The 13,391-nt window shown below is 49.3% G+C and overlaps 1 protein-coding gene and 1 long non-coding RNA gene across 2 annotated transcripts in view; both read right to left on the reverse strand.

Moving 5' to 3' along the window:
• The window catches only part of LOC124235543 (uncharacterized), a 46,402-nt gene extending 44,959 nt beyond the window's left edge, over positions 1-1,443 (reverse strand). Inside the window, exon 1 of the long non-coding RNA XR_006887513.1 lies at positions 418-1,443. This is a non-coding gene — a long non-coding RNA (uncharacterized LOC124235543). The remainder of the gene's footprint in view (positions 1-417) is intronic.
• Positions 1,444-2,367: 924 nt separating this feature from the next.
• The window catches only part of LOC124235251 (putative protein TPRXL), a 43,310-nt gene continuing 32,286 nt past the window's right edge, over positions 2,368-13,391 (reverse strand). Inside the window, exon 3 of the mRNA XM_046652837.1 lies at positions 2,368-3,553. Within this exon, the coding sequence (XP_046508793.1) occupies positions 3,413-3,553 (141 nt within the window). The 3' untranslated portion in view covers positions 2,368-3,412. The remainder of the gene's footprint in view (positions 3,554-13,391) is intronic.

The raw sequence follows: 13,391 nt of genomic DNA on the forward strand, positions 1-13,391 counted from the left end.
GGAGGCTGTTTACCCATAATTCACGGTGAAAAACTGAAAACAGCTGTTGAGAAGAACCGAGGTCCCAGTCCTCCCACGGTGGGAAAAGGGGGTGAAAAAGGTCTGCAGCCGGGGATCTGCATCCCTCCTCCAAAGGATGGCAAAGTGACATTTTCCCGCTACCACCGAGGGAAAGAAGTGACACTAACTAACTAAGAAGTGAACTAACGCATCGCCTGGGAGGTGGACGTTTCCTGCCTTCCTCCGAATACGCCGGAAGATGCTCTAGTGCAAGAACGTGGAGTCTCCCTCTGCAGTACCGTCCTCTGGGCCCTCCCGAAGCTGCCCTCTTCTTGGTGCTTCTGTCACCCGTGCAATCAGGGAATTGAGTTCCCCTGGTAACAAAACCTTCAAAAGCCAAGTCCAAGGTGAACCTACCTTGGATCAAATTCGGCATTTGAGTGCGTCAGGCTAAGGGGAGGCTCCAAGGCAGATGCTGCTCGTGAATCTGAGTCTGCTGACCGAGAACTCTCTAAGCCAGCAGGTCAACTTGGTTTCTGCTGCGCTGACGACAAGAGCAAGCATTTACTGGGCACTTCCTGTGTGCCAGGCAAGTGCTGAGAGCATCACCTGAACTAGCTCATTAATCCTCAGAGAAGCTCTCTGAAGTCCACACTGTCCTCATCCCCATCTCACAGAGGACACAAGAGAACTGTCACTTGCCCCAGGACCCAGCAAGTGGCTCTCAAACTCACTCTCAACCACAGGGAGGGAGGGATCTGCTGAGATGCACCATGGATCCTGATGGACCTCAGAGAACAGTTAATCCGGTCCCTCTGTTCACAGATGGAGAAGCTGAGTCCCAGAGAGGGGAAGGGACTGGCCCAAGTCCACACAGAGAATCGAAAAGCCTGCCCAAGCACTGCGCACTAAGAATTATCCTGCGCCTTGACATTCTTGGCTAGTGTCAGGAGGTCCCCCTAAGCCCTGAGTCACAGGCTTTTATTTTGTTTTCCCCAGATTCCAAAGTGGCTTCAGTCCTTCCTGGGACTAAACACGTCGGCATAAGATCTTGTCAAAACAACAGCACATCCCTTGTTTTAGGACTTTCATCGAGGAGTAGACTGTCCCACCAGGATCACTGGCCTCTCGTGATGTGAATTCTGGCTTCTGCAGGTCATTAGCTCGTGTCCCTGGTCAAGCCACTCAACCTCTGAGCTGGTTTGTTCATCGGTAAAATGGGGATACCAATATTCGAGAAAGGGTGTATTATATTCCAGGCCAGTGCTGTCCAACACAAATGTAACGGGAGCCACAGGTGCCAACGAGAGTGAGAGTTGGCATCCTTTTATTTCTTTTGCAATAACTTTCTTAAGCTCAAGGATGGAGGCGTGTTTGATTTTGAATTTTTTCCTTTTTCTTCTTCTCCCCAAAGCCCCCCAGTACTTAGTTGTATATTCTAGTTGCAGGTCCTTCTGGTTGTGCCATGTGGGACGCCGCCTCAGTGTGGCCTGATGAGCGGTGCCATGTCCGTGGCCGGCGTCTGAACCGGTGAAACCCTGGGCCGCTGAAGTGGAGCGCACGAACTTAATCACTCGGCCACAGGGCCGGCCCCTGTGATTTTAAATTTTCTAGTAGCCACATTAAAAAAAGGGTAAAGGAAAAAGGTGAGCCAAAGCACTTGACAAGCATGCTCCATTATTAAGTTTTATAAGTTGTTTCATTTAGCCCAATATATTCTAAATATTATCATCTCAATATCTAATCAATAGACAATTGATTGAAATGTACACAATTGCAGACAATTGATTACAATGATAAGCAGATACTTCACATTTGATTTTTATATCAAGTCTTCACAATCTGGTGTCTATTTTGCACTTACAGCCTATCTCAATTTGGACTAGCCACATTTCCCATGCGCAGCAGCCACATGTGGCCAGTGGCTACTGAATTGGACAGCATTGTTCTAGGCTTTGATAAACATTCTGAGCACATGGCCCCATGTTAAGAGTCTGTGTATTACCACACAATCCAGCAATTCCACTTCCGGGTATATACCCGAAGGAAATGAAAACAGGATTTCAACGAGATATATGCACACCTATGTCTATCTCAGCATTATTCACAATAGTCAAGATATGGAAACAGCCTAAATGCCCATTAATGGATGAATGGATAAGAAAGATGTGGTATATGTACACAATGGAATATTATTCACTCACGAGAAAGGAGGATATCCTGCCATTTGCAACAACATAGATGGGCCTTGAGCACATTATGCTAAGCAAGATAAGTCGGACAGAGAAAGACAAGTACGGTATGAGCTCATTTATTCATGGGATCTAAAAGTCAAACCTATAAAGAAACAGAGTAAAATGGTGGTTACCAGGGATGGGGGGGGGGGGCGTGAATAAGACTGATGGTGTTTAATGGTACAATCTTGTAATGAGTAGTAAATAAGCTGTAGCGATCTACTGCCCAGTATAATGAATATAGAAAATAATATTTACTATAATGATGTAATGTGATAAATATTGCTTCAATGGCAATCATATTACAATATATAAATGTATCAGAGTAACATGCTGTGCCCTTAAATTTACAAAACTTAACAGCAAATTTATCAAATTTAAAAAAAAGTCACCTGATTGTAGATATTAATCTCATCTACCAAATACCTTCACGGCAGCACCTGGATTAGCGTTTAGTTGAGTAAATGAGGACTATAACCTAGTCGAGCTGACATATAACATCCGCCGTCACCATCACCCCAAGCATGTTCTGATGAGTTCTGCCTGCTCTTGGACTTCAAATAAATGGAATCGTAGAGTTAAAAAAAAAGTCTGTGTATTTATCCCTTGTCTGGGGCAGACCATGTCCACTGCAGCCTGAGGAGAACCTGCTGGGATCTGACAGGTCTGGAGGGTCTGCCTTTAGGCTCGGCAGCAGGAGGTGGTACAACCCCAGCCCCTCCCTGCTCTGAGCAGGTCACCGGGTGCCTTTGAAAACCTTCCCTCCCCAGATCCGTTTCTCCAGCATCATAAACAGGACTTCTGCATTCTCTGCAAACATTCCTGCCCATTTTCTCCTTGGTGCGACCCCAGTGTTGTTAACAACTACATAACAGACTGAGATCCAATGAGGATGAAGAGCAGAGAGGAGGGTGAGGTGACAGGAGAGCTGTAACTGTGTCCTCCCCGGCCCGGCCCGCGGATCCTGGGGCCCAGGGCTCTGGTTAGGGCAGCTCCCGGACGTGGTTCCTGCTTTCCAGCTGAGAACCTCCCCTCGCCACACCCAGCTCAACTGAAACAGCCTCCTCCCGGGGAGCTTCACCTCTGCGGCCAGTACTTACATCTGATAATTCTTCAGCTTGGGGTGCAATCGTGCATGGGCTGTGCTCAGAGAAACACAAGGAGGCTCAAGCCAGGCTTCACCCTCGGGGCCTGGGACGGGGGGCTGGAGCCAGCCGGCGTCTGCCTGGGTTCTCCTGACAGCAGTGGCTACTGGGGTTCCGGGAGAGGGCCAGGGTGGGACGGCTGATGAGCACAAGGTGGCGCCTTGTTGTCCTGGGCTGGGACAAAGTGGGAAATTTAGGTGGGGTGGGGCAGTTCACACACAGGGGCCCTGGATTCCCAGACAGTTCCTCCCTTCCTTCCTTCCAGAAGGCAGGGGTCAAGGGCCAGAGCTCTGCCTCCAGGCTGCCTGGGTTCAGATTCCGACTCTGACACTTGCTGTGTGACTTCAGCAAGTTATCTAGCCTCTCTTAGCATCAGTGTCCTCATCTATGAATGGGAAAATAACTCCTTCCTAGGTTTGTCTGAGGATTAAATGGGCAACAAATGTGGGACAGCATCGTGCCAGGCTGCTGTCATATATTTTACCGGGGAGAGAGCTGTTCCCTGGTACTCTGTCTCGTACTCAGGCTAGAATACTCAGGAGGCCCCTTATTAATTTTCTCAATTAACTATTTTTATGGATTCAGAACACAACATTAATGTAAATCTCTGCTGCTAGAAAACAATCTCTGAGATATTTGTTAACTGCAGAAAGCAATGAGCCAATGTGGAGGGTGTGCGTGTGGCCTGCATTTGGAATGGGACAAAAATGACTCATGGGGAGTGATGCCGGAGGGGCCCTGGGGATGGGGTGGAGAGAGGTGGGCTTTTCGTGATCTAGCCCCTGTGGGATTCACATTGTACCAGGAGTGTGTATTACAGCCTTTCTTCTTTTTGAGCATATGGTACTTTTTCAATTAAAAGTAAACTAATTAAAACATCCTCCCTTTCTCCCCACCCCCCAACCCCCCACTAATTACAGAGGAATGGTCACTGGAGAACATTTCCGAAGTTTGAAAGAAGAGCATGAAAAAGCTGTGTCGTTTCATTGCTGGGGGCTGGAGCACCCAGGGTCCCTATCTGGGGAGATGGTTTGCTCCTAAATTCATTTTCCATGTGTTGCCATTTAAGTATCTGTTGGGATTTAATTGGGGTGAAAGGAAAAGACCAAAGGGGCTACTAACGTATATGAACACATACGCACCCAACAAACACTCCACACACACACTAACAGCCAAAGGGCTGCACACGAGCCCCTTGACAACCAACTACTTCACACCCATGTGCCAACAACTGAAGGGCTCCCCCCACAGTGCCCAACCACAGCCCAACCCCTAAAGTGTTTCACACTCACAAACACATGTACCCCAACAACCAACGCTCTTTACACACACACTCATCTTATGTGCTTCACACACACACACACACACACACCCCAACCAAAGCATCTTACACCCCCCCAAGAGTTTTACTCTCTCAACCAAGGTACTTCATACACACCCCCAACAACCGCAATGCCTTACTCATTCACTCCAACAACCAGATCTCTCTGTCCAGACTCCCCCCACAAAAGAGAACCCCCAACACTCGGATTTGTTTGCCCCAGCAGCAGGTACTTGAGCACCGAGACGTTTGTGACTTTCTTTTCAGATTAATGAGCAGAGAAAGATTGGAGGTGGGAGGGAGCGAGAAGAGCGGGAGAGAGCAATTACACCCAAATCTTTTCTCTGTTGATTAGGGATTCCTTCTCCAGCCTGCTTTGGCTCCAGCTAAATCTTTTTCTAATGAGATGTGGCTTATCCAGATCAGAGTGCTGAGAAAAAAGTTGCAATTAACTTTAAGAAGAAAAGGAGTGAGTGAGAAAGAGAAGGAAGGGTGCAGAGGGAGCAGGGAGACTGAGTGGGGGCAGGGGCAGGGGCTGGGGCTGGCGGCCAGGAAGAGCGGATGCCGGATGCGGAGGGAGCAGGCTCGCCTGCAGGCAGAGCAGCGTCAGCCCTGCTCCCGCCACCTCCTGTGGTTCCTGTTCCCCCATTCCAGAGTTTAGGGAAAGTCCCCAGTGATCCCTGTGGCTGCCTGGGCCAGGTGTCTCAGCCACCCAGGCTCAAGTCAAGGGTGGGAAGTGGTGGGTCTCCTGGAGTCTGGGGCCTTCCCCACTCTGCACACCTGACACCTGGCGGGGATGCTGGGGGAGAAGGATGTTCTCAGCTGCATCTCTTTCATGCCTGAGCTCCTCCTTCGCCCACTTAACCCTGCAAAGACGTGGGGCCCTAAACCACCCGCCAGGAACCTCTGTGACCCCCAGATGCCAAGTTGGCAGGAACACTTCTCAGGTTTGCTGGGTTCAGCTCTCCACTGGCAGCCAGAAGAAATGGTCCTGGAGTGGGCCCTGGGCACTGACAGCCACAGCTGGAGTCTCTAACTCGCCTCACTGTTCCCATCTGGGGGTGGGGTCCCAAGTGATTTTCATGTGCGCCCTTAGAAGGGCGGAGAGGGCCTGGATTGAAAGAGACATTTCATACTGAGATAGCGAAGATGCCTCAAGCTCCTAGAAGCAACACAGATTGATCTTCATCTGCTTCTACTGATCTGTATCTACTGATAGAATCAAGCTTGACTAAGCTCCGCCTGGAGAATGGCCACTTCCTCCCTCTGGTGCTCAGTATCGTCATCTGTTAAGAACATGGGGCAGGGGGGCATCAGATCTCCAGGGTCCCTGCCAATCCTGATGCCCTGAGATCCTGTGAAAGGCACTGACGCAGACTCTGGATGTCCTGAGTTCAGTGAGCACACTGTTCCTGACTCCTATGTTCTGCTTTGCGCATCTACAGGACAGCTACAAATTCCTGTATGTCCTTATCTGTGTGGAGACTGGTTTTTGCCCTTTTTGGCAATAAATATCCAGCAATGCCTGAGGGCAGCTTTCACAAATCTTGAGGTCTCTAACTTGGCATTTGTGGTGAGGTCTCAAATAATAACTTGGCATCTGTGTGCCGACAGAGCCGGGGACCTCAGGCTTGGGTGCGATGGAGTTGGGATAGGTGGGTGGATGGAAGGTCAGGAGCGGGCGCATTCTCCATTCTCTTTAGTCACACACAACCACTTATGCTAAAGGAGTTTGGGCAGATCATCCCAAACTGGTTCCTTTAATCTCTCATCCCAACACTTCCTTTGCCCATTCCGTGCACCGCCCTGTGCGATAGAAAGGATTTTTTATTGCGCTCTTGGAGACTCAGTGGGAAAAAGTGAATCTGGGGTCTCTGAAATTGCCCCACCTGACAAGCCTGCCTGGTTCCCAGAGAAGAAGGGCCCCCGTGTGTTGGTGGCCACCCAGACACACAGGCCCCTCAGTGGTATGTCTGGATGACCCTTTACTAAATAAGCCTTGAAGATGACACCAGGCCAGGGGACAGATGAGCTAAGCCCATTTTTCCTGTGTCTAACTTCTAGAGGGGTCAGCCTCTTCCTCAACTTCAAGGCCCAGGAATTTCCTTAGAGCCTGTTTCCCCAGGTCCCTGAGGAGCCTCCTTTCTGCCTCGCCCTCCACAGGGGAGCTGCTGGAGACAATCCTGGCTTTCTCCTATCTCTCTCTGGCTGTTGCCGATCTAATACACATATGTGCTAGAAATACTAGCTGGAGAGGTAAGTTAGAAATTCTTCTTAAACATATAGTAAGGTCAGATGAAGAGGAAAAAAACCCCAGAAAACAAAACACAAAACCCCGAAACAGAAATTGGACACAGGAGGGCAGATGTAGACAGAACAGGAAGTGCTGGCCCTAGGCTAAATGAAACAGCTGTCACCATTGTTCTGGCCTGAAAACTGCCTTTGCAAACTGCGCGCGGCCCGGGCTCAGAAAGCAGATGTTAATAATTACAGCACATGAAACGAAGGGCACAGGATTAGGCAAGTGACGAAAAAGAAATGGTACCCGTAGATTTATAACTCGCTCAGGCAAATCTGTTGGGGCTGGCGGGGGTGGGCAGGGAGGCCTCGCTGCAGATGCCCCCACCCAATTCCCTTCCTAGTTTGGCATTTTGGGGGACTGTCTAGATTGTTTTAGGCTGGTGGGCTGTGGAGGCCTCTCCTGGCTGCCTTTCTGGGGACCCCAGGCCCGCAAGGCCACAGCCCATTGCCCCTGACCTAAAGGAAAAAGATAAAACCCCCAACACCCTACTCAAGTACCAAAAGGGGATATCTGGGCAGACGAATCCTGGAGCGGGATGGCTCACTGGCAAACAGGGACTCGTGGACACAAAGGCCGGCAGCTGTCCTGGGAGTTCTCGCCTTACCAAAGGGTTCACGTTTAAAGTCCAGGAGCTCCAGTTCTTTGCAGCTGAAAATGATTCACACTTTAAAGTCCGCCAGCCCCCAGCACCCTGGAGGAGGCAAGGGAGCTCTGCGAGAACGTTGGGACACTGGCAAAAAGTCAGCAGAGCCAGTTTCTTGGGCTAACTACATAAACAGAAAAGGCAGGGAGTCTTCACATGTTTTCTGAACATTCCGCAGAGCTTTTCCATGTGAGCCAGAGTTGTAAAAAGCAAAACAAAACAACACACACACTCGCATCCACCACCCCCTGGAAAGGACGTCTCTCGGAAAGGTTAGAAAGAAGGTAAACCATGTGTTTGCCATCTTTACGCCTGATATGGAAACCATATGCTTAAATACACTAGCAAACATACTTAATATAACACTCTCTTTTATTAAATGTGGTTTTATAAACGCTCTCCCCAGCCAGGGCACCTTTGCTTGCTGGAGGCTGGAACTTGGCAAAATAGTCTTCCCGCGGTTCCATCTATTGATACACATTTTTGGAAAATGAGTCTTGGACCCTTGGAAAATAGACTGGTTCTGATTATTATTGCAAGCGGGACGGGGCACACGAGGGCATCTTTTTTCCTCTGATAAATTAAAAGAACTGTAACGGGGGCTTTCTGCAACCTGTAAAAGGGCAGAGCCATCTGTGATTCATTTAGCAGCTCCTTACAGAAGATTTATTTGATTAATTCGGTCAGAAGAGAGAGAATATGGATTTTCCCCTGCTCTGAAAGGCACATACGGACTCACACATGCACACATGCACCCACCCATGGGTAGACATCTCAGGAATGAAAAATGACTAATCGTGTTATTGGAACTGGCCAACTCGGGGCCCCAATGGTGAGATAGCAGGCTCCCACCCTGCGGAGGGGAGGGCTAGCTTCAGAGGAGACTTAACATCTGTAGGCCCAATGCCACCAAAGAGTGATCCTAGAGAATAGTGCCATGGCCACTGGATCGCTTTTATTAGGGATGAGTACTGGTGTCGGGCTCTGTGCTGAGCACTTTGCATGCATCATCCCCTTGCACTGTCACAGGGACCCCTCTCAGAGGAGGCACTGTTACCGTCTCCGCTTTACCCACAGGGAGACCACCCCACTCCCAGGAGGCCTCTGCTCAAAATTCTTTTCCCTTTTTTCATGTGGTCTTTGGCTTTCTCAGTCCTCTGTGCCTAAACCATGTGGATAGAGGCCGCATCCTGCGTTTGTCTGAGTGGGTCATCTTGGAAGGGGTGATCCGCCTTGGCTGTGCTTCATGCCCTGTGGGTCTCAGGATAGCGTTGACAGAGAAAGACTCACTTTTCAGCTTATTTCCGGTCTCAAGGAGAGCCGGCCACCTCTGGCCTTGGTTATCACTAACTCTGGCCTTGGTTATCACTAACTCGCATGGCCCAGCCCTACAAGCAAACATCTGCAGGCCACTGTCAGTTCCTGGTGGGTGGGAACAGCCCCTGAAATAGCTCCTTGAGGAAGGTCAAGCAAACAGCACAGGCAAGAGGAATCATAAAATCCTACAAGATCTGGGGCAAAGAAGACTTCGGATATCAACGGCAGGAGTGGTAAATATATAGCAAGGGAAAGGGCCACTGCTCTCCTTCCCATCCTCATAGCAGACATTGCTAATGCATCCCAGCTCTCTCCCTCCTGCCAGCCCTCAAAACCCTCAACATGGCTCTGCAGGCAGCTTCTACGAATGGATCAGAATTAGGGTATGCGTTGAAAGCTGCTTGCAGTCCCTTCCAGTCGAATGTTTGATTTTGTGGGAGCAAGGAACAGGGACCCAGAGAGGGGACGTCAGCTATAAAGGCAGTTAGGAAGTCAGTTCCCAGCAGCTCTTCTCTGGCTTCCCTGCCCAGGATTCTTTGCATCCACACCCGTGGGGCTGGGGAGGCCCAGGAACAGCGAGTCAGGGACTTCTGTATTGTGCTGGGCCTCTGCTCTCACCCCTGCCTCCCACCCCCATAGCCTGTCACTGACGCTGCTCTGCAGACAGGATAAATGGTGTCCCTTGGACGGCTGCAGAAGAGTGAAATCTCTTTGTTACTTTAAAATAGTTAATTCCTAAATGGGGATCGAGTGGGGCAGCCTGCACCCACAACATTTTACAATGCAGGGCCTAGATTCTAGAAGCAACTGGAAGGTTTCGCTTTGGAAATGCTAGGGTCAGCAGACACTCCCCATGCCAGCCTTTCCCACCTTGCTCTCGCTTGCTGGACCACAGGAAATGCCTACATCAAAGGCAACCAGGACTCAATAGGCTGAAGGTATGGACTGCTTGCCTCCACAGCGGCTGCCAGCTGTCACCCTGTCCTCAGACTTTTCAGCTAGGCGTGATTTCTCCTTGGGAGGAATAACAGGGTTTTGTGAAAGGAAGAAGGAGTCTCCAAGTTCAGAAGTCCCCTCCAAAGCCCCTTTCCTGCTGGTGGCTTCCTAGCCTCTGGTCTTCAACGTTTCTCAGCCTGGGGTGCCCCAGAGGATTCCGAGGCTCGCCACCTCGATCTTCTCAGTGTCCGATGGGCTGAAACAAGCCCTTTCCACAGAAGCGGCCTCTCCACAGGAAAGCTGAGGACCAGGGCTGGTTTGGAGAATCAGAGAGCTAGTCGGAAACACAGCACATCTTGGCGGGGGGCAGTCACGGTACGCTGAGTCCTGCGAGTCCTGTCACCATCTCGTTTAGCAAGGTACCTGCTGGGTCTCTAGGGCACCTGCTGGTGGAACGGATAAGAGTTGTGTGTCACTTGCATCTCAGCTGTGGGGTTGCTCCTGGGGGTTTCTGTGATTTTTGAGGAGGCTTGAAAACACTTTGTTTAAACATGCCTTCTGCAATCTTTTTTACACCAAGAATTTGTAAGGCATAGGGAAGAAAATGTTGCTAAATGAAACATCCTGTAGGCCAGCACAGCCTCTTGAAAAGATCACAAATACTGAATTAGTGAGGTCCCAAATAATGAGGATTTTACAGGCCCAAATGATGCCCCTTGAAGGGGTTTGTTGACCAACCCCTTGGGTGGGGTGCAGGTGAGGAGAGGGAAGGTGGGGAATGGGATGGAGGCTCTTGGTGCGCCATCTTGGATTCTACTTAGGGATAAACGGGCCAGCTGAGGTATGTATGAATTGCCCCTGAAGACACTAATGAAAAGAGGGATCATGTGGCACTGGGAGTCACACACAAACTTGGGGACCAAGCAGATATTCACCAGCTACATGACCTTGGCGGGGGTTAGATCATCTCTCTGTGCTCCACTCTCTGTAAAATAGGGATAATGATAACACCTACCTCGTAACTGGTTGTGAGGGTTAAAGGAGCTAACGCACTGAGAGCAGGGACTGGTAGGGCCGGCCTGGTGGTGCAGTGGTTAAGTCCACATGTTCCGCTTCTCAGCAGCCTGGGGTTTGCCAGTTCGGATCCCGGGTGCGGACATGGCACAGCATGGCAAAAGCCAAACTGTGGTAGGTGTCCCACATATACAGTAGAGGGAGATGGGCAGGGATGTTAGCTCAGGGCCAGTCTTCCTCAGCAAAAAGAGGAGGATTGGCAGTAGTTAGCTCAGGGCTAATCTTCCTTAAAAAAAAAAAGAACAGGGACTGGCATATAAGATAGAGAAAACCTCATCTCCCAAACTGATGAATGGATAAACAAAATGTGGTATATCCATACAATGGAAAATTATCACTCCTACAAAGAAACACAGGACTGATATGTGCCACCATGTGGCTGAACCTGGGGGACATTATGCAAAGTGAAAGAATCCAGACACAGGGGCTGGCCCCGTGGCTGAGTGGTTAAGTTCATGCACTCCGCTGCAGGCGGCCCAGCGTTTCGTTGGTTTGAATCCTGGGCGCGGACATGGCACTGCTCATCAAACCACGCTGAGGCAGCGTCCCTCATGCCACAACCAGAAGGACCACAACAAAGAATATACAACTATGTACTGGGGGGCTTTGGGGAGAAAAAGGAAGAAAAAAATAAAATCTTTAAAACCTCTTCCTTAAAAAAAAAAAATAAGCCAGACACAAAAGGCCACATATTATACCATTTCATTTATATGAAATGTCTAGAACAGGCAAATCTATAAAGATAGAGAGTAGATTAACGATTGCTTAGGGCTGGTGGGGGATAGAGGAACAGAGACGTGATGGTTAAAAGGGTACATGTGGTTCCTTCCTCTGTCTGGGGCTGGAGATACTGGGTTGACTAGCATTCCCCATCCCCACCCCAAGTTCATGTCCGCCAGAACCTGTGAATGTGGCCTTACTTGGAAATAGGGTCTGTGGAGATATATTCAAGTTAAATTCATACTGGGTTAGAGTGCCCCTAATCCAATGACTGGTGTCCCTATAAGAAGGAAATTTGGAAATAGAGACACACAGAGACAGAGGGAGGAGAATGCAATGCGAAGACGGAGGCAAAGATTGGAGTTACAGCTTTCTGAGCCAAGGAACGCCAAGGATTTCAGGCGCCCACCAGCAGCGGGGGAGATGTTGGAGCAGATGCTCCCTCGGAGCCTCCAAAGGGACCTCCCCCTCCCCACCACCGACGACACCACAGTCTAGGACTTCTAGCCTCCTAAACAGCAAGGGAATACATTCTTCTTGTTTCAAGCCACCCAGTTTGTGGTCCTTTGTTACGGTAGCCCTAGGAAATTCATGCAGGGCCTGAGGTTTCTGCTCCCTTGTGTGTCAGCGCCATTTTGATGAAGCGAGGGAGGGAGAAAGCTGCCATGGTGGCACCGGTCACCTTCATGCACCATCCAGGCTCAGGAGACTGCTGTGGGAACCTCCGCCTCTCCCTGGCCCATGACCTTTAGCACTGAACTAGACTAGACTGAACTAAGGAAGGCTGCTGGAAGCAGGGTTTCCTCATGTAATTTTTACTATGATTAACATTAAAAAATACAATTTACATTGCAACCAAGTACACACATCCACAAAACGAGTTTCAGGAAACAATACTTGTTCTTACTTACATTTTGATATTTTCTATTCTGTATTTTTTAAATGTCGATTGCTACCCACTAGATTGATGTATGACCCCCTAATTGATTATAACCTACAGTGTGAAAAACACTAAGTCGGAGGAAAAGTGAGACTAGTAAGATTCGGCCTCTTTAAGCATATTCTTTTCCACATTTTTAGACCTCAGGGAGATAGTCTTACCATCAGCAAGCTTATTCATTCATCAAACATTTATTAGCATCTACTGTGGCTTTGAAAGGGTTGGGGGCTGGGAGAGAGCAGAGATGCCAAGATAATAAGATGCTTATAGAGCCACTCTCATATGCTAGGCATTGTGCTAAGCACATTATATGGATTTCCTCAGTTAAGAAAATTAATGCTGGGGCCGGGCCGGTGACGCAGCTGTTAAGTTTGCACGTTTCACTTCTCGGTGGCCTGGGGTTTGCCGGTTCGGATCCCGGGTGTGGACATGGCACCGCTTGGCAAACCATGCTGTGGCAGGAGTCCCACATATAAAGTAGAGGAAGATGGGCACAGATGTTAACTCAGGGCCAGGCTTCCTCAGCAAAAAGAGGAGGATTGGCAGTAGTTAGTTCAGGGCTAATATTCCTCAAAAGAAAAGAACAGAAAAGAAAATTAACGCTCAGATCAGGAGCCCAAAGTCAGACATTTAAGAAAACAGTAAGATCAGGATTTGAACTCAAGGCAGCTCAACCCAAGAGTCCATGAGCCTAACCACGTGGCTCTCCAGGAACATAAGGATAGACAGAGGGAGACTCATTTGTGAAAGTCTGAATAA

This window comes from Equus quagga, chromosome 2 (assembly GCF_021613505.1).
Source record: "Equus quagga isolate Etosha38 chromosome 2, UCLA_HA_Equagga_1.0, whole genome shotgun sequence".
Lineage (NCBI taxonomy): Eukaryota > Metazoa > Chordata > Mammalia > Perissodactyla > Equidae > Equus > Equus quagga.